The 20295-nt window shown below is 35.4% G+C and overlaps 1 protein-coding gene across 5 annotated transcripts in view; it reads right to left on the reverse strand.

The window, feature by feature from the left end:
* The window catches only part of PTPRK (protein tyrosine phosphatase receptor type K), a 694658-nt gene that overhangs the window by 238266 nt on the left and 436097 nt on the right, over positions 1–20295 (reverse strand). For all 5 annotated transcript variants that reach the window (XM_049901316.1, XM_049901385.1, XM_049901556.1 and 2 more), the window contains exon 7: positions 11288–11581. In XM_049901316.1, coding sequence (XP_049757273.1) covers positions 11288–11581 — 294 coding nt within the window. The remainder of the gene's footprint in view (positions 1–11287; positions 11582–20295) is intronic.

Below are 20295 nucleotides of genomic sequence, written 5' to 3' on the forward strand. Positions count from 1 at the left end.
GCAGCTGGTGGATTTGAGCTGCCAACTTTTTGGTTAGCAGCAGAGCTCTTAACCACTATGCCACCAGGGCTCCAGGTTCTTCTAGTACCCCCAGTATATTCAATATTCTTCAACAACATCATAATTTAAAAGTATTGCTTCTTCTTTCATCTTCCTTATTCATTGTCCAGCTTTTACATGCATATGAGGTGACTGAAAATACCATGGCTTGGGTTAGGCACACTGTAGTCCTCAAAGTGACATCTTTGCTTTTTAACACTTTAAAGAGGTCGTTTGTAGCATAGGAAACCCTATGGAGCAGTTCTCTTCTGTCATATAAGGTCACTATAAGTTGGAATTGACTCAATAGCACACATATACAAGAACAACAAAAAATCCACAGGCAGAGAAACAAATAGTACCATAGTGACAAAAATGATAAAAAGCTGTACAAGTACCACAGCATTACAAAAACCAAACCAAACCCATTGCTGTCAAGTCGATACTGACTCATAGCAACCCTACATGACAGTAGAACTGGCCCGTAGGGTTTCCAAGGAGCAGTGGTGGAATCAAACTGTTAACCTTTTGGTTAGCAGCTGAAAGGTTAACCACTGAGCCACCAGGGCTCCATTATAGTTTTGTTTTATTTTTTAATTTCTATATGCAAAATTTGGTGTCATGCTTTATTACATATAGCTTATACAAACCATTTTGGTGTATTAAGTCTATGCAGTCTGTACAGAGTGTGGAATTTCTAGAAAGGGATCTCCAAGGAAATCAAACTTAGGGATACTTAGTGCTCCCTGTCACATTTTTTCCACCTAAGCAGAATGGAGCTGGGTGTTTTAGAGTGGACACATGGACAATGCACACGTGCATACCTGACATAGAATTTGCTAGAGCAGGGAGGGTGATGCCTGAAACAGAAGACTGGGACAATGAATCTGCTTTAACACTCTCTGATTACATAATTTTTAAGGTGGCATTCAAATTCTTAAAAAGGATGAGAAATTTTGAAAAGAAAGCTTAAATTGGTTCAATAAAGCTAAAAAATCAATTTATTAGTTTGTTCTTTTCTGAAAGCAACTGATTTCATTGGTTTTGTTTTTCAAAAGGGAAATTCACTGATTGCATTTAGCTTTTTAAAAATGTGATTTTACCTCAGTGGAGGGTAAAGCCAGAAGTAAAGAGAAGGCAGCAGTTAAAGGATTATCTGAGCCAGGTGGAAAGAGGATTCAAAGAAAAGATTGCCTTTCTATTGCTTTCAAAAGGAGCAGAGTTTGGTATTCTACTAATTTAGAACATATTTTAAGCGAGGTAGGAATACAGGAAGAAAATAAAACCATGTAAGTGAAATGAAATGGTATGAATCAATTTGCATAACCCACCACTTGTAAGAAGGGGTCTTCACGTAAACTGAGCCACCCGCTAACTTTTATTTTAAATACATGATGCATGAGGAACCTTGTCTTTCTCTTTACCATTTTATTCCAAGCTTTACCACAGTGCCAGGTACACTGGAGGAGTTCAAAAACTCATGACTAAATCACCACAGAAAACAGTACAAACCCTATGAGAGTTTATGTTAATAAACTGAAATAAACAGATTAAGTTTTTGTTAAAATAATAAAGCAAAGCTTCATTGTCTACAGCACTATCGTGTTTCAGGATGTCATATTAAGTGCTCTTGCTGGTGAGAGCGCAGCTGTCATCTTCATTTTGCTGTCCTTAAAATACCATAAAGAGCTCCAATAATGACCTATTCAAAAGTCATAAACTCATCAATACACCAATCTGTTTTTAAGTTATATTAAGCTTTTCTCAACAGTACTGTGCTTTAAAATGCCTGCAGATAAAGGTGATAAAATGCGTAACAGCTTAATATTATATTCATTTTGGAGAAATCGAATCTTTAAAACTTTACATATTGTTGTAATTTACTGGATGGCAAAAAGAAAGGAGTTAAAAATTAGTGAAATACTTAACCAAACTTTTCAAAATTACTGCCATTTATATTTCAAAATGGAATATCCATTATTTTAAAGGGGAAAAACTTCCTGCAAAGCAATATATTATCTTACTGAATCCTGAGAAAATGTTTCAGGTGCTCTTGACTTAAAGAAATAATCACTGCCACAGAAAACGTATCATTTTTCTTCTTTAATTAACGTTAAAATGGGAGCCTCTTATAGATAGATTAGGTAGATGATAGCTAAGTAGTTAGGTAGGTAGAAAGACAGACAGACAGATTTATGTATTAAACCTGTTGCCATTGAACTGATTCTGACTCATGGTGACCCTATGTGTGTCAGTGTAGAACTGCACTCCATATACATACGTCACATATAACATTAGTACAACAAACATGATATTTAGAATATTTTTAAGGGTCAATGTAACAAGAGAGATAATATAACAACTGCTTAAAAAAAAGTAATTTCAGTAATAGGTAAAAATACAATTTTTTTCCTGATTGTTTTCCCTTTATTCTGGCGAAGAGCTATTTAAGGATGGGAAAGAGTAACAAAGGAAGAGGATGAAAGTTAAGTCATTTAAACTCAATCTTCACCCAGATGATTTGGCTGTGACAATTAATATGAACATTAGTCAATGATTTCTAGGCCGTATCATATGTAGTGACAGCTGAGTTTGCACAGATTTTGCTTAGGGTGACATGAAAGTCATGAATTTATTCTCTTTGAAGTTCATTTTCTATTGGATTCACAAGGTATAATATAACTTACAACACTCAAGATTAGAATTCACTCATTATTTCCTTCATTTGAATATGCTTTTTGCTTCTGCAGTTCATATACAGGTTGGTGGGGAAGAAAGAGGGGGAAAGTCATCCCACCCTCTTTTTGTGGGAAGATCTATTTTGTAAAAGACAGCAAAGACCAGAATGTTAGATATTAAACCAGTGTTGTCATATTCAGAATTAGGTATATAAAGTTAAACAACAAAAATAACAAGACTTCTGTGTAAAGGCATTTTTTTTCCCCCATTCAAGAGATTGTAGGCTAGTTACTTAGGATAGTCTAGATAGGTGAGTTCCAAATATAATCATGAAACTGTACTCCTCCCTCTACCCCAGTATTTTCCCAAGAAAATTTGACTACAATTGTGTTCCAGAGCATAGTTTAGGAGTTGTCTTCTCTCTGTTTTTTTTTTCTTTTCCTATAACAACCAATCAAGCAATAAAAATTATAATTCAAATGCTGGGGTGGGGGGACAACTGAAAATTAGAATTCACTCATTATCTTTTTCCTCTGAATATATTTTTTGCCTCTGAAGTTTATACGCAAGTTGGTAGAGAGGATAGAGCGTGGTAAGATGGAAGACAGAGGTAGAATATCTGGGTACAGAAGAAGACAATCAAGGGCAAGTCTCTGCACCAGTGTGACTACCACTGCGCCATCAAACAAAGCTCTGAAGCTTGCAGGTTAGGTGTCTTGAATGTAACTTCATAATTAACACATCCCTTCAAGTTTGACATTTGGATCAGTATCTTATTTTATTTTAAATGTTCGTAATTGTGGTAAAATATTCACAACATGAAACTTCCCTTTTTAACTGTTTTCAGGTGTACAGTTTAGTGGTGTTAATCTTACAATGCTGTGAAACCATGGCTACTATTTGTTGGACCCATATCTTTTTAATATAACCTATTTCTTCCATAGGCACTACTGTGTTATTATAATTTAAGACATTATTAATATACCATTTTATTTATAAACCCTTTCTACTTCCTGATATCAAATAAGAGACCTAGGACCTGAGGGAGAAATTCAGGTCATTTCACGGGGCTGATGCTGTTATTCAAATCATTTCCATATGTCAGATTTATTGCGGTGTGCAAAATTCAACTAAAACAAATACAGCCAATAAAAAGAGTACTTAATGATACTGGTAACAAACTCAGAATATGGTAAAATACTAAGGATAAATAAATATAGTGTCATTTTCACTGGCTACCAAATTCTTTTCCACAACAAGGTAAGTCAGATGAAGACATTTTAAGCTGAAAACAACCCAACTCTATTTAGTAAAGCTAACTGCACAGCTACTAGTGATGTCACCTATAAGGGAATGTGCCATGAACTGAAATGTGTGATTAACTGTATATCCTTCCGCTGAGGTTAAAAAAAATAGTGGGCAAAATGATTTCATATTTGTTCAATTTTCATGACTCTTATCCCAGGAGAGTTCCCAGTATTATGCCAAATGTATTGCCGGTGAGTTAATTCTAACTCATAGTGACCCTACAGGACAGAGTAGAGCATTAATATTAGATAATAAGCATTGAATTGTGTCCCCCAAAACTATGTGTTGGAATTCTATCCTTTCTACCTGTGGATGTAATCCCATTTGGGAAAAGGGAATGAGGCCATGTTAGTGTAGGGTGTATCCTAAACCTAAGCACTTCTGAGTTATAAGGAGCAGTACAGACACAGAAAAAAAAAAAAAAAAGACACAGAGGCAAGCACAAACAGGCGAACGGACAGATGCCAGGTGAGGACGGCCAAGGAACCTAGGAATGCTGCAGATACAGAAGCTGAGGAAAGAATCTTCCCTAGGAGCTAACCGAGTGAGAGCCCTCCCCTAAAGATGGTGCCCTATAACTGGACTTCTAGCCTCTTGAACAGTGAGAAAATAAGTTTCTGTCCTTTAAAGTCACCCACTTGTGATATTTCTGTTACAACGGCACTAGGAAACTGAGACAGCAGAGTTTATAAAGTTTATAAACATATCTCTCTCCCTCTCCACCTCTGCCTGTCTGTTTTTCCTTTCTCTCTCTCTATACTAACACACACACACAAGCTCCAGAAATTTAGGATAACATTTTTATAATCTTGAGGCCTAGAGAATTTAAAAAGTAATAATAACTACTTTTATTACTTAAATTAGGATTTGAATTATATCTTTCCTTTGAATACTTCCATATACATGATGGTGGAGAGGGAAGGTGAGTCACCCTTGAGCTGTCTACTGGCTGGACATTATTCTATGTATTATTTCATATTAAGGAACTAGGAATAAGACTAAGGGCTTATTCAACAAAAGTAATAATCTAGTTCTGTTTATAAAAGAAAAGTTAACGTTGGTTTCAAATATGGGGCTTGGGAAACCAATTTTTTTTGGTCAGAAATTCTCTCCTTCTATTCTGGATTCTCAAATTACTTTGTATTTTGATTATATCACTTATTTTTCTTTACATTTATTATGGTTATAGCACTAGACTGTCAGTTTTTATGAGTAGAGATTCTATGTTATTAATGTTGTATCTTCTACAGTCCTGAGCGAAGAAATGTGTACAAGTCTGACCCTCAATAAATATTTGTGAAATGAACAAATATCCTACCAAATAGACAGCAGCTCTTGCATTTTTGTCCAATTTTTTTTTTTTTTAACTTATTTTCTCCTCTAAAACCACATGTTATACCAATGGTCTTGCATGCATATTAATGACATCCGGCAACTATATATTTGAAAAAGAAAAGTAAAACAATAAAGTGAGTTAGATCATCTATATCTTATAAATTCATTTATTGAAAGAAACTTTAACTGTAAGGAATGGCAGTATTTTCCAGGAATTTACAGATTTCCTATCTCTAAAATCCGAGAGAAACGCTGTATACAAGACTATGTTGTTGGTGTTAGTTACCTTCAAGCTGATTCCGACTCATGACAGAGTAGAACCGCTCCGCAGGGTTTGCAAGGCTGTGACCTTTTAGAAGCAGATCTCCAGGCTTGTCTTCCAAGGATCTCTGAGTGTGTTTGAACCATCACCTTTTAAGCTAGTAGTTGAGTCTTAAACATCTGCACCACCCAGGGGTCTCTATATAAGGTTACACCCAACATATTTTCCTTTATTATAAGCAAGTTTTCATGGTCTCTCTGTCCCAAATTTCCTCAGTTCTAATCCATCTCCCCAGAGCTGTTAGGATGACCTTTCTAAAAACCAAAGCTAGTAATGCCAGCCTGCTTAAAACGACTGCATGATAATCAGGGTGATGTCAGACCTGGTCCCAGCCTACCTACCAGCTTCATGTCTACCAGAAGCCCAGAGTTAGCCAATGCTCCACTCGACTCAATCTACTCTCAGAACCCAAAAAACATCAGCAATGTTCATCGCTGAGTTAAGCATGTGATTTTCTCTGTTTCTAATTCTGTTTTCTACCCTTTAATGCCTCAAACATTCATAATTAAATTTTAAGACCCTGTTTAAAAGTCATTCCTTTCTGGTCACAGCTTTTCTGAAACACTTCCCTCCTGGAACAGCTTCTTCCTCTCAATTGGTATCATTTTGCATTTTACTGTTTGTTTATAGGTCTGTCCCTGGTGATTATGAGGGGCTTAAGGACAAGACCTTGATTGCAAAACTGAAATGCTAGTACTTAACCTAGTGCTGTTAACAAAGAAAAAAGGTAGTAAAAGCTTTGCTGGGCAGATGACTGAAATATTCTCTAAAAAATCTGAAAAACAGTATCAGTTATTACTCCCCAAAAAGAAAGAAATCTAAAAAAAGGATTTTCCCCTTTTAGCTTTTTAAGAAAATTGAAAAAATGTTTTTCCTTACTTTTTGTGGCCATTTTGATCTTTAGTTTTGTTGTTGTTTGTTTTAATTTCAAAAATAATAACAGCACTGCCTTTCAAAATTCTTGTTCAAAATAATAATGAAGCCACATAAATTCATACATAAGAAATTAATACATTTAGAAAAAAATAAAAAGAACATGGATATAACCCATCAAGTTAAATCAAATAGTAAGCCCTCCTTACACTGTTAAACCAAACCAATTCTGACAGAGCTGTTTATTTTGTTTTAACCTCAAGGCTGACTGTCATTGATAACTAATCTTGGTGATTGATAACTATCTTGGACCACAGTAAAAATCAATATATGGTTCCATTTTGCTGATGAAGCTATAGCCAAAAGGCCCAAATTTAATTCCTTGCCTTGTGTTTTCTGTTTTGTTTTGTTTTTCCACTCCACTTTGGATTTAAGATAGGAAAAAAAAAATGCATTTCTAGTAAATGTTTATGTTTAAAATGAGACACACTCCTTTTCACTGCTTCCTACATCTACATGTTTCATGGAAAATTGCCAAGAGCACTGAACTTCAATATAAGAGTGGAGAGTAGTTTTCCCAACTGTGTAAATATATTATGTTCTGGACACTCTGAACTATTGACCTTCCCTATGAGGGAGATGCTGCTGGAACGTCAGTTAATCGTAAAGCAGTCCCACAATGGGTTACAAAGAAGCAGAAGGCAATTTAAAAGAGCAATTTGAACATGCAATTGCCAAAGCATGCGATGCAGACAATTTCTGATGATGGCTTATTTTATTTCCATTTAATAAGAGAAAGAGAAACTATTTTCTTAGCTTCTATACCAGATGGTATACCCAGAGGAAACAGACACATAGAAAAACAAACAAACAAAAACAACTTTGATTGTTCAAGAGAGTTTTGAATTATTACCCATGTATGACAACTTCACTTATATACCTGTTTTAAAATTTATAAAATGCCTGAAGAAGCATTATGTGAACAATAACATGGGTCGGGCTGTAAGCTAACAGTGAAATAATCATACCACTTAAACGCATGGAAAGACATATGGCAGGCGTAGGTGGCTTCAGCCACCAGAGGCTGTAATTACCACCCTTCCTAACTTAAGAAACCCTGAAGCAGGTAATAGCACTCACCAAATGATTTTAGAAAGAACACAAAAAATAGCTTCGGCGATCTGACAGGATTATTTTCTGAAAAGCATAAAGTAAAACTTTTTTTTTACACTTCCTTAACTGTTTAAAATTTAAAATACAGCATATATTTGAGTGTTATTGTCCTTTCAATAAAAGTGAAGTTGAAAACACTGAGTTATGTTTCTCAAGGAATAAGTCAGCTATTCAGATACTATTTTTGAAAGTGTACCAGCCCATCAGTTTTTACCTGTTGTACTTTCATTTATTCATACTAGTGTGAGGGGGGAAAAAATACCTGAGGTAAGAGTAAGTGAGGAAAGAGTTCAGGCTTTTTCAATACAAGAAAATGGGGTTGAGACTGAGCTATCCAGCTGTCTGACCTTGGACGAGTCACACCCTCTTCCCCCAACCCCAAGTCTTAGATTCACCATTTATAAAATTGAGATAACAATACACCTAACTCACAGGATTGGTATTCAAATCAAATAATGTGATAGATTCACCTAACATGGTGATTCTAAAGTAGTATAGCAATAGTGAACTATGAAAGTCCATATTTGGATTTGCAAATGTAAAATTTATTCATTAATCCACATAAGTAAAACCATTCATGTGATTTGCTGGAAAAATACTTTACAATCAATTTCTGAGAAGTAAACAACATTTACTACTGCTGGAAATAAAATGCCAATGGCTTAAATAGTGGAATTTTCAAAATAGTAAATAGTAGTTAGTTTATTCTTTTATACATAGAACCAAACCTACTGCTGTCGAGTCAATTCTGATTCATAGTGACCCTACAGGAGAGAGTAGAACTGCCCCATAAAACACCACATCTTTCTCACATGGACCATCAACTGTCAACCTTCCAGTTACCAGCTGAGCACTTAACCGCTGAGCCCCAGAGTTCCTTAAGAGAAACTGAAGTACTGCTTTATCATGAGCATTACAGGATTACAGCCTTGGAAACTCTATGGGGCAGTTCCACTCTGTCCTACAGGGTTGCTATGAGCTGGGATCAACACGATGGCAATGGTTATGGGTACAGTTTCTCTTGAGGGGCCCTGGTGGTGCAATGTTTAAATGCTCGGCTGCTAACCAAAAGGATATCAGTTCAAACCTACCAGCAGTTCTGTGGAAAAAAAGACCTGGCAATCTGCTCTGGTAAACATTACAGTCTAGGAAATCCTATGGGGCAGTTCCACTATTGACTAGATGGCCTACAACAACAGTTTCTCTTAAATCTATAACAAACTTGAAGACCTAGTCTATAAGCACTTTTTTCCTAAAAATTTGCATCAGATACACATTAACCCAAAAAAAACCCAGTGCCGTTGAGTTGATTCCGACTCATAGCGACCCTATAGGACAGAGTAGAACTGCCCCATAGATACACATTATGAGTCCATTAATTAACTACAATACACTTGTGCGACAAAGGCGTACAACATGTGGAAGATAGTTTTAAAAACAAACCTTCTACAGTGAGAAGTAAAATTGAAGGTGAGTAAGCCTGATGCTATTTTATGCCACAGGGTCCACAAATCAATGCTTCTCAAATAAAGAATCAGAAAGAAAGACTAATATCATATAATTCTAAAATGTCAAGGCATTTATAAATTTGAAAGCAGTTATGAGTACATGTTATTTTTACTCAATCTCCTTCCATATACATAAGGTTATTCTCAAAACAAAATACCTCAAAGCACTTTATAGTCACAATTTTCCTTACCACAGCTCGATATGTACTCCAAACATAAGCACTCAATAGGGATAAATCAATGTTCACTAATGTATTGTTTTCATTCACTTAATAAAACATAGCTAGCTTAAAAACACAATCTTATTTACTTAGACTCTCCATTGGCTCTCATACCAATGACCAATTTCAAATAATTTCTAGGTTAAAAAAAATCACATTACATTAATAATAAATTTATGGTACTGCTAATTTTTAAAGATCTATTTTGATGATAAAAAAATAAGAGCAGATAAGATACTTAAAGAAATTTGGGCACAGGAAGCTGGAGGAAAACTACTGCAATAATAAGCTATCATTGATGATTATAACTTCTATATACCTTACAATGATTAAATGTGGGAAATAAAACAGTTTTAGTAGGAAACATGTATAGGCAATATCCTCAGTAAACTGGACTCTGCTGTTCATGTTTTTTCTACTTTAGTACTAGACATTAATTTTGGGAGAGAGACTGAGCTACTTCTCAGTTTTCACATTGTTTCCCCTCGAAACTATTTCTCTGACTAGATGAGACTGTGGGGTCAACTTGTCTTTCTCTTAAAAAATTTTCCTACTACCATCACAAGAAGAATTTGTTACACTAACTCAAGCGGGTGGATTTAACTGTACAGAAGCTAAAAGGCAAATCGGGTGATTCAGGCTGGGCCATGGAGACTTACCCAGCATCTTCTAGGTTAAGCCGCTTTTCAACCACTTGATAGGTTTATGACACCAATCAACATATCAGTGGGCTTTTTATTGTCTAAATCTCAAAATAATGATTAAGCAATTAAACTTCCTATAAAAATTGAGTTGGATTAAAAAAAAAAACTTTGATGATTATATCAGCTAATTGAGTGGGTAGCCACAGAATATTGTTAATGCTAAACAGATGTTCAAGAATCAAGATACTTTATCACTACTTATGTTTTCTAAGATCCCCACAGTCTTAGTTTTTAATTTTCAGACCTTAAATCTTTAAAATGTTCATAGATCCATATACTAACTCTGCAGGTGTTTCAACAAAAAGCATGATGGATATAAAATGCCTCTTTAAGCTAAAAATTAAACTAACAGCTTTCAATAATAAAATAGACACTATAGTAAAAAAAGTCACTCAAATGACTTAGATTATTAAACTTTTTAGTGGTTTTAACAAATAGCTAACAATTTTTCCTACTAAGGCACCAGAATGTTTGTTTATATATATATTTTTTTATTTAATTTTTTATCCTTTGTGTCTTCTCCATATGCTCCTATTTTCACCACTCTATCTCAAGTATGAAGAGGGCAATAATAGGGCTCAAAAATTCAAGGAAAGCCTTTCTGTATTTTACAGGGGGGTATTAAGCTACGGAGCCAGTGGGCAACATTCAACTGCAGGATTTCCTAAGTAGGAGTAATCCCACCAAGGAACGATTCCAGTGGAACTTTTCTTATCTATAAGATATGGCCACTGCACTGACTATAACTTAACTACTAGGAAGACAATTTCCAAGTGGTAGAAAGGAATCCTGTATTTGCTTGAACTGCAAAGGTCTTCTCTCCCAATAGTACTTTTACCTGCATCTATTAGAGATTTTTTTGGACCACACACATAATAGGCTGGGCAAATTTGCCATGCAAGAAAATACTATAGATTCAGAATAATAATGGAATGATAATAGAGAAGCACTCACATTGCTCTGAAATCATAAAGTTATGACATAGTCAAGGTGGTGATTTACCTAGTTCACTGGAATTCTTAAGCAGGGTGACACAATCATATACTAAATAATTACAACTGTTAATATTATATGTCTTTTGCTACATTTCTTCAAAAAGTAGAATGGCTTGCCATTCAGTCTTACCTGCACATTTTGTTCTGGTAATTAGTGGAGGTCCTGGAAGCCCTGTTCCACCTTCACCAGGTCTTGTAAGTAGAACACGGATCTCGTATTCAGTATCTGGATCTAAATGCCATAATTTATAAGTTGGAGCGTTGACTGCGTGGGTTTCTGTCCAGGACCCTGATGTCATTCGGTATTCCACTTCTTTCAGGATAATGGGACCATCGCCAATGATGGAGTTGGCATTTAGTTGAATCAGCAAATATGTAGGCCCAACACCAAGCAGCTGGGGAGGAGCAATGGGTCTTGGTGGTTCTAGGAAAGATGAATATGCAATCTAGTTAGTTAAATAAACAAAACACTATAATACATAGCTATATTAATGTTTCTTAAAGCCTTGGGGCTTAAGAATGATTCATCTAGGAGTAAGTGACAAATATTGAAAAGAAAACCCAGACATGAGTTGTCTGGCAACCATACTCTTAAAGAGTAAACACTTTTGCTGATGGAATATAACGTTTTATAGCACAGCTTTTCCTTTACTAAAAACATGACTTCTTAGGAAATACACTTAAAAAGATCCAGTATACAAAAGAAATAGAGAAAATATTTAGAGATGGCTAGTTCTGATTAGCTATTCACAGAGTACAGTTAAACTTTGACATTTTTGAGACTCAAAGACTTTTGTAAACCTCCAAGCTAACGAACACTGCTGTAGCTCAGGATTTCACTCATGAAATACAGCCAAGTGGCGTTTTTGTTTTTGCTTTGTTTCTACTGTTTTGAAGTTCTTGCAGAAGAAAAAAAGAGAAAGGCAAAGCAGAGCTGAACTCAGAAGCTGATGCTAGGTGCCGACTTGCTTCTTGCTTCCACATATCCATCTCACAGTATAAGAAATTAAAATGTACACCTAGGCAAAATCACAAATCACTATCCTATCACTTCCCATTTAGGAGTAGCATACGATAATGCAATGCATCAAATATCAAACTCAAATGTCAAAGGTACACTGCAATTTAATTTTTTAGAGCAGAATGTATTTCGCTTGAAAGGAACTTTGGGAAACATTTCAATGTTTGAACTTATAGAAATGATGAATTAGAGCAAAATTTTTTAGAGCCCTTAACAACAATATAGCTTAAATTAGATGCCGGACTTTATAAAGGGCTCCACAACTCTAGCTCTATTTAAACTGTCTGTCCACAGGGGATGGAAGAAGAACTAATCAGTCTACTGTGAACACGTGAGGATTTCTTTGAAACTTTGAAAGAACACTTATCAGAGAAGCCAAGAGACTTTAACAGAAAGAAAAATTACCTTTAATCTTAATAAAGTGGTAACTGCTCAAAAATTGATTTAAAATTTTTTTTAAGAGTTAAGGCAACTATTAAATATAAGTGGGTAGATTGGACAAGGTACAGACAGAGGAGAGTTAAGAACATACAGACAATATCATCCAGACTAGGATTTTTATTTTAATGTAAATGCACGTTAGGGATGAGATACAATGCATAAATAAATAAATAAATAAATAAAGCCTATAGGATAATTTACCTTCTTATACAGGTTTTAATAAAGTAAGAGTTTTAAGTTGTACAGTATAAAAGTACAGTGTCTAGCTAATGAACCCTAAGTTACAAACATCCCTAACACAAAAGATAAGACTAGCCAACCTGGTCAGGATCACTACAGAGGCAAAAGTCATCTTCAAGAATTTTCCTTCAAAATTCATGTGACGGATATTTACTGAGTCACCACAAATTGCTAGGTTGTTCTAGGTATTACCATGTCCATATAATATAGAAGGAAGGCATAGACAGTGATATTAAATCAATAAACTCATTATTTTAAACTGAGAGTTATGTAAGGATACTGTGATAGAGAAAAAAAATGAGGGGAGGATGGTATCTAGTGAGCAACATCTTTTTTTTTTTTTCTATCCAAGTACATGTGAAGAATATAACTTACACTTGTTAATAATTATGACTCATTATGGCAACAGTTTTTTATTTTCTAGTTACTAGTAGAAACGTATGAACTTGTAACTTCCCTTTGCTCTTTGTGAAATGAAAATGAAACTCACAATACTAAGAGAAAATAAGAAAATATATGCGCTATGTCAACTGCATACATTTAGAAGTATTTTTATTCCTATAGAAAAATGGTTCCTAACACCTGATTTATAACTTTAGCCATAAAATCAGCTCCATATGTTTTGCAAATTATTTCAGCAATGCGTAGTTAAAATTTCATAGCTTGTGAACATTGTTTAATTTCACAAATAAATTCAATGGAGAAATTATTCACCAAAGAAAAAGTTTAACTCCAGAACAGTTCAGAATTTTCATTTATCAAAGATACAGACAGCATATGGCCACCTAAGATACAACTGTTAGTCTCTCTGCATCTAGATCAGAAGAAAATCCAAGAATTGGAGAAAGAGCTGGAGTACAAAACTAACTGTCTCCATGAACTGAGGCCTCCTCTTCCTTGAGACCAGAAGAAACAGATGGTGCTCTAGGTATCACTACCAAACATTCTAATCAAGGTCACAATAGATGGACCATGACAGAAAAAGAAAAGAAAATGTGGAACGGAACTTCAAATTCTCAAAGATTTCAGACTGACTGGACCCACTGAGACTGGAGGAATCACTGAGACTATTGCCCATAGTATTCTTTAAACTCTGAACAGAAGCTATCCCCTCCAATCACCTATTAACTAAATAGCAGATAAGCAAAAAAAAGTAACGTATTTCATCCTTGAGAAATGCTCTCTTTTAAAAATTATCCATATGAGACCAGATGGATAACAGTTACTCCAAAGCACAAATGAGGCATTTGGGGGGGGGAGGGGGGTAGTGAAACTAAATTAATGGAAGTAGAACAACTAGAACATAAATAAAAAAAAATACTGACACAAACTGAAGAATGTCACTGTATAAAAATTATTGAATGAGAACCTGTTTTGCTGTATATACTTTTACCAAAAATACAATAAAATATTAATGGTAAAAAAATAAAGATACAGATAGACATTTCATATTCTGACATTTTACCGAGTCTAACAACTTTTATATTTAGAGTTTTCACAAGTTTTGGTAGCCCGGGAGAAGGGTAAAGTTGATATATTTTTTAAACCTTAAAACTTAAATGGAACTAAATAGAGAAATGAACATAACGGAAAAAATGCAAATGTCTTCCCAGACTATCTGAAAGTTGCACATATTTTAAGAAGCAGTCTGTATTTTGTGAATAAACTGAGTTGACTCATACGTGCAATGTTTGTTTTCATTTGAGATGGCTCATATACTGACTAATTTAAGCAGAAGACAATGCTAAATCTACAGCTCATTGGGGTTCTACCTCAGAGCAGCAATTCCTCACTCACTTTATAGCTTACCAACAACCTTTAAAGAGGTATGATACTTAACATGACGAATGAACACGATTTATTTACTAAACAAATTATAAATAAAAAACCTTGGTATTCTGAAACCTGACCTGATACAGAGTAGAAAAAAAAAAAAATCCTGTTGAGTATATTTCGACTCATGGTTAATCCATGTGTTTCAGACTAGAACTTTACTCCACAGGGTTTTCAATGGTTGTGACCTATCAGAAGTAGACTGTATGGCCTTTCTTCTTGAGAAGAATTTTAACTTTTCAGTTAGTAGCAGAGCACTTAACTGTTTGCATCACCCAAACACACACACACACACACACACAAAAACACCAACCCCATTGCCATGCAGTTGATTCCTACTCATAGTGATCCTATAGGACAGAGTAGAACTGCCCCATAGGATTTGCAAGTCTATAAATCTTTAGGAGGCAGACTGCCACATCTTTCTCCCATGGAGTGGCTGGTAGGTTCACACCACTGACCTTTCAATTAGCAGCCAAGCAATTTAACCACTGCATTACCATTTCCCAGAGGATGTTAAATCTCACCTATGAAAACCCTATACACCATTTGCATGAAAAATAAGGAGAAAAGAAGAGAGGAGAGGGATGGAAGGGTAGGGGAGGTTTCTTCAAAAAGGGAAAAGAGAGTAGGGAAGAAGCTACTACCAAAATATATATTGGCAATAAGCGAAAGAGTAAAGCAAAGCATAATGTTTCTTCTACCCTTTTCATCTTCAAGGATGTAGTATGCAAGATAAAATTAAATTTGGAGTCAGGAGACCTAGCTTCAAAAATGCATACACACAGTGGAGGCGGGGCCAAGATGGCGGACTAGGTGGACGCTACTGAGGATCCCTCTTGCAACAAAGATTCGGAAAAACAGGTGAATCGATCACATACATAACAATCAACGAACCCTGAACAACAAACACAGATTTAGAGACGGAGAACGAACAAATACGGGGAGGCAGCGATTGTTTTCAGAGCCAGGAGCCAGCGTACCAGTCAGGTGGCTTCATTAACATCCGAATAGCCTGAGCTAGAGGGAGAACTCTGATAGGGATCTGACTGCATTTTTTTTTTAGCGTATTTTCTGGAAAAACTACTTTCCCAGTGATGGCTCGGAGACAGCAGTGCATTTCAAACCACATAAAGAAGCAGACCATGACAGCTTCTCCAACCCCCCAAACAAAAGAATCAAAATCTTTCCCAAATGAAGACACAATCCTGGAATTATCAGATACAGAATATAAAAAACTAATTTACAGAATGCTTCAAGACATCACAAACGAAATACAGCAAACTGCAGAAAAAGCCAAGGAACACACTGATAAAACTGTTGAAGAACTCAAAAAGATTATTCAAGAACATAGTGGAAAAATTAATAAGTTGCAAGAATCCATAGAGAGACAGCATGTAGAAATCCAAAAGATTAACAATAAAATTACAGAATTAGACAACGCAATAGGAAGTCAGAGGAGCAGACTCGAGCAATTAGAATGCAGACTGGGACATCTGGAGGACCAGGGAATCAACATCAACATAGCTGAAAAAAAATCAGATAAAAGAAGTAAAAAAAAAATGAAGAAACCCTAAGAACCATGTGGGACTCTATCAAGGAGGATAACTTGCGGGTGATTGGAGTCCCAGAACAGGGAGGGGGGACAGAAAACACAGAGAAAATAGTTGAAGAACTCCTGACACAAAACTTCCCTGACATCATGAAAGACGAAAGGATATCTATCCAAGATGCTCATCGAACCCCATTTAAGATTGATCCAAAAAGAAAAACACCAAGACATATTATCATCAAACTCGCCAAAACCAAAGATAAACAGAAAATTTTAAAAGCAGCCAGGGAGAAAAGAAAGGTTTCCTTCAAGGGAGAATCAATAAGAATAAGTTCAGACTACTCAGCAGAAACCATGCAGGCAAGAAGGGAATGGGACGACATATACAGAACACTGAAGGAGAAAAACTGCCAGCCAAGGATCATATATCCAGCAAAACTCTCTCTGAAATATGAAGGCGAAATAAAGATATTTACAGATAAACACAAGTTTAGAGAATTTGCAAAAACCAAACCAAAGCTACAAGAAATACTAAAGGATATTGTTTGGTCAGAAAACCAATAATATCAGATACCAGCACAATACAAGGTCACAAAACAGAACGTCCTGATATCAACTCAAAGAGGGAAAGCACAAAAACAAACAAATTAAGATTAATTAAAAATAATAATAATAAAAATACACATAACAGGGAATCATGGAAGTCAATAGGTAAAAGATCACAATAATCAAAAAGAGGGACTAAACATAGGAGGCATTGAACTGCCAGATGGAGAGTGATACAAGGTGATATAGAACGATACAAGTTAGGTTTTTACTTAGAAAAATAGGGGTAAATAATAAGGTAACTACAAAAAGGTATAACAACTCCATAACTCAAGATAAAAGTCAAGAAAAACGTAATGACTCAACTAACATAAAGTCAAACACTATGAAAATGAGGATCTCACAATTTACTAAGAAAAACGTCTCAGCACAAAAAAGTATGTGGAAAAATGAAATGGCCAACAACGCACATGAAAAGGAATCAAAATGACAGCACTAAAAACTTATTTATCTATAATTACGCTGAATGTTAATGGACTAAATGCACCAATAAAGAGACAGAGAGTCACGGATTGGATAAAGAAACACGATCCATCTATATGCTGCCTACAAGAGACACACTTTAGGCTTAGAGACACAAACTAAAACTCAAAGGATGGAAAAAAATATATCAAGCAAACAATAAGCAAAAAAGAAGAGGAGTAGCAATATTAACTTCTGACAAAATAGACTTTAGACTTAAATCCGCCACAAAGGATAAAGAAGGACACTATATAATGATAAAAGGGACAATTGATCAGGAAGACATAACCATATTAAATATTTATGCACCCAATGACAGGGCTGCAAGATACATAAATCAAATTTTAACAGAATTGAAAAGTGAGATAGACACCTCCACAATTATAGTAGGAGACTTCAACACACCACTTTCGGAGAAGGACAGGACATCCAGTGAGAAGCTCAATAGAGACACAGAAGACCTACTCACAACAATCAACCAACTTGACCTCATTGACTTACACAGAACTCTCCACCCAACTGCTGCAAAGTATACTTTTTTTTCTAGTGCACATGGAACATTCTGTACAATAGATCACATATTAGGTCATAAAACAAACCTTTGCAGAGTCCAAAACATTGAAATATTACAAAGCATCTTCTCAGACCACAAGGCAATAAAACTAGAAATCAATAACAGAAAAACTAGGGAAAAGAAATCAAATACTTGGAAAATGAACAATACCCTCCTGAAAAAAGACTGGGTTATAGAAGACATCAAGGAGGGAATAAGGAAATTCATAGAATGCAACGAGAATGAAAATACTTCCTATCAAAACCTCTGGGACACAGCAAAAGCAGTGCTCAGAGGCCAATTTATATCGATAAATGCACACATACAAAAAGAAGAAAGAGCCAAAATCAGAGAACTGTCCTGACAACTTGAACAAATGGAAAGTGAGCAACAAAAGAACCCATCAGGCACCAGAAGAAAACAAATAATAAAAATTAGAGCTGAACTAAATGAATTAGAGAACAGAAAAACAATTGAAAGAATTAACAAAGCCAAAAGCTGGTTCTTTGAAAAAATTAACAAAATTGATAAACCATTGGCTAGACTGACTAAAGAAATACAGGAAAGGAAACAAATAACCTGAATAAGAAACGAGAAGGACCACATCACAACAGAACCAAATGAAATTAAAAGAATCATTTCAGATTACTACGAAAAATTGTACTCTAACAAATTTGAAAACCTAGAAGAAATGGATGAATTCGTGGAAAAACACTACTTACCTAAACTAACACATTCAGAAGTAGAACAACTAAATAGACCCATAACAAAAAAAGAGATTGAAATGGTAATCAAAAAACTTCCAAAAAAAAAAGCCCTGGCCCGGATGGCTTCAGTGCAGAGTTCTACGAAACTTTCAGAGAAGAGTTAACACCACTACTACTGAAGGTATTTCAAAGCATAGAAAACGACGGAATACTACCGAACTCATTCTATGAAGCCACCATCTCCCTGATACCAAAACCAGGTAAAGACATTACCAAAAAAGAAAATTATAGACCTATATCCCTCATGAACATTGATGCGAAAATCCTCAACAAAATTCTAGCCAATAGAATCCAACAACACATCAAAAAAATAATTCACCATGATCAAGTGGGATTTATACCAGGTATGCAAGGCTGGTTTAATATCAGAAAAACCACTAATGTAATCCATCACATAAATAAAACAAAAGATAAAAACCACATGATCTTATCAATTGATGCAGAAAAGGCATTTGACAAAGTCCAACACCCTTTTATGATAAAAACTCTTACCAAAATAGGAATTGAAGGAAAATTCCTCAACATAATAAAGGGCATCTATGCAAAGCCAACAGCCAATATCACTCTAAATGGAGAGAACCTGAAAGCATTTCCCTTGAGAACGGGAACCAGACAAGGATGCCCTTTATCACCGCTCTTATTCAACATCGTACTTGAAGTCCTAGCCAGGGCAATTAGGCTAGACAAAGAAATAAAGGGTATCCGGATTGGCAAGGAGGAAGTAAAGTTATCACTATTTGCAGATGACATGATCTTATACACAGAAAACCCTAAGGAATCCTCCAGAAAACTACTGAAACTAATAGAAGAGTTTGGCAGAGTCTCAGGTTATAAAATAAACACACAAAAATCACTTGGATTCCTCTACATCAACAAAAAGAACACCAAAGAGGAAATAACCAAATCAATACCATTCACAGTAGCCCCCAAGAAGATAAAATACTTAGGAATAAATCTTACCAAGGATGTAAGAGACCTATACAAAGAAAACTACAAAGCTCTACTACAAGAAATTCAAAAGGACATACTTAAGTGGAAAAACATACCTTGCTCATGGATAGGAAGACTTAACATAGTAAAAATGTCTATTCTACCAAAAGCCATCTATACATATAATGCACTTCTGATCCAAATTCCAATGTCATATTTTAAGGGGATAGAGAAACAAATCACCAATTTCATATGGAAGGGAAAGAAGCCCCGGATAAGCAAAGCATTACTGAAAAAGAAGAAGAAAGTGGGAGGCCTCACTCTACGTGATTTCAGAACCTATTATACAGCCACAGTAGTCAAAACAGCCAGGTACTGGTACAACAACAGGCACATAGACCAATGGAACAGAATTGAGAACCCAGATATAAATCCATCCACGTATGAGCAGCTGATATTTGACAAAGGACCAGTGTCAATTAACTGGGGAAAAGAGAGTCTTTTTAACAAATGGTGCTAGCATAACTGGATATCCATTTGCAAAAGAATGAAATAGGACCCATACCTCACACCATGCACAAAAACTAACTCCAAGTGGATCAAAGACCTAAACATAAAGACTAAAACAATAAAGATCATGGAAGAAAAAATAGGGACAACCCTAGGAGCCCTAATACAAGGCATAAACAGAATACAAAACATTACCAAAAATGATGAAGAGAAACCAGATAAC

The sequence above is a fragment of the Elephas maximus genome, chromosome 1 (assembly GCF_024166365.1).
Source record: "Elephas maximus indicus isolate mEleMax1 chromosome 1, mEleMax1 primary haplotype, whole genome shotgun sequence".
In the NCBI taxonomy this organism is placed as follows: domain Eukaryota; kingdom Metazoa; phylum Chordata; class Mammalia; order Proboscidea; family Elephantidae; genus Elephas; species Elephas maximus.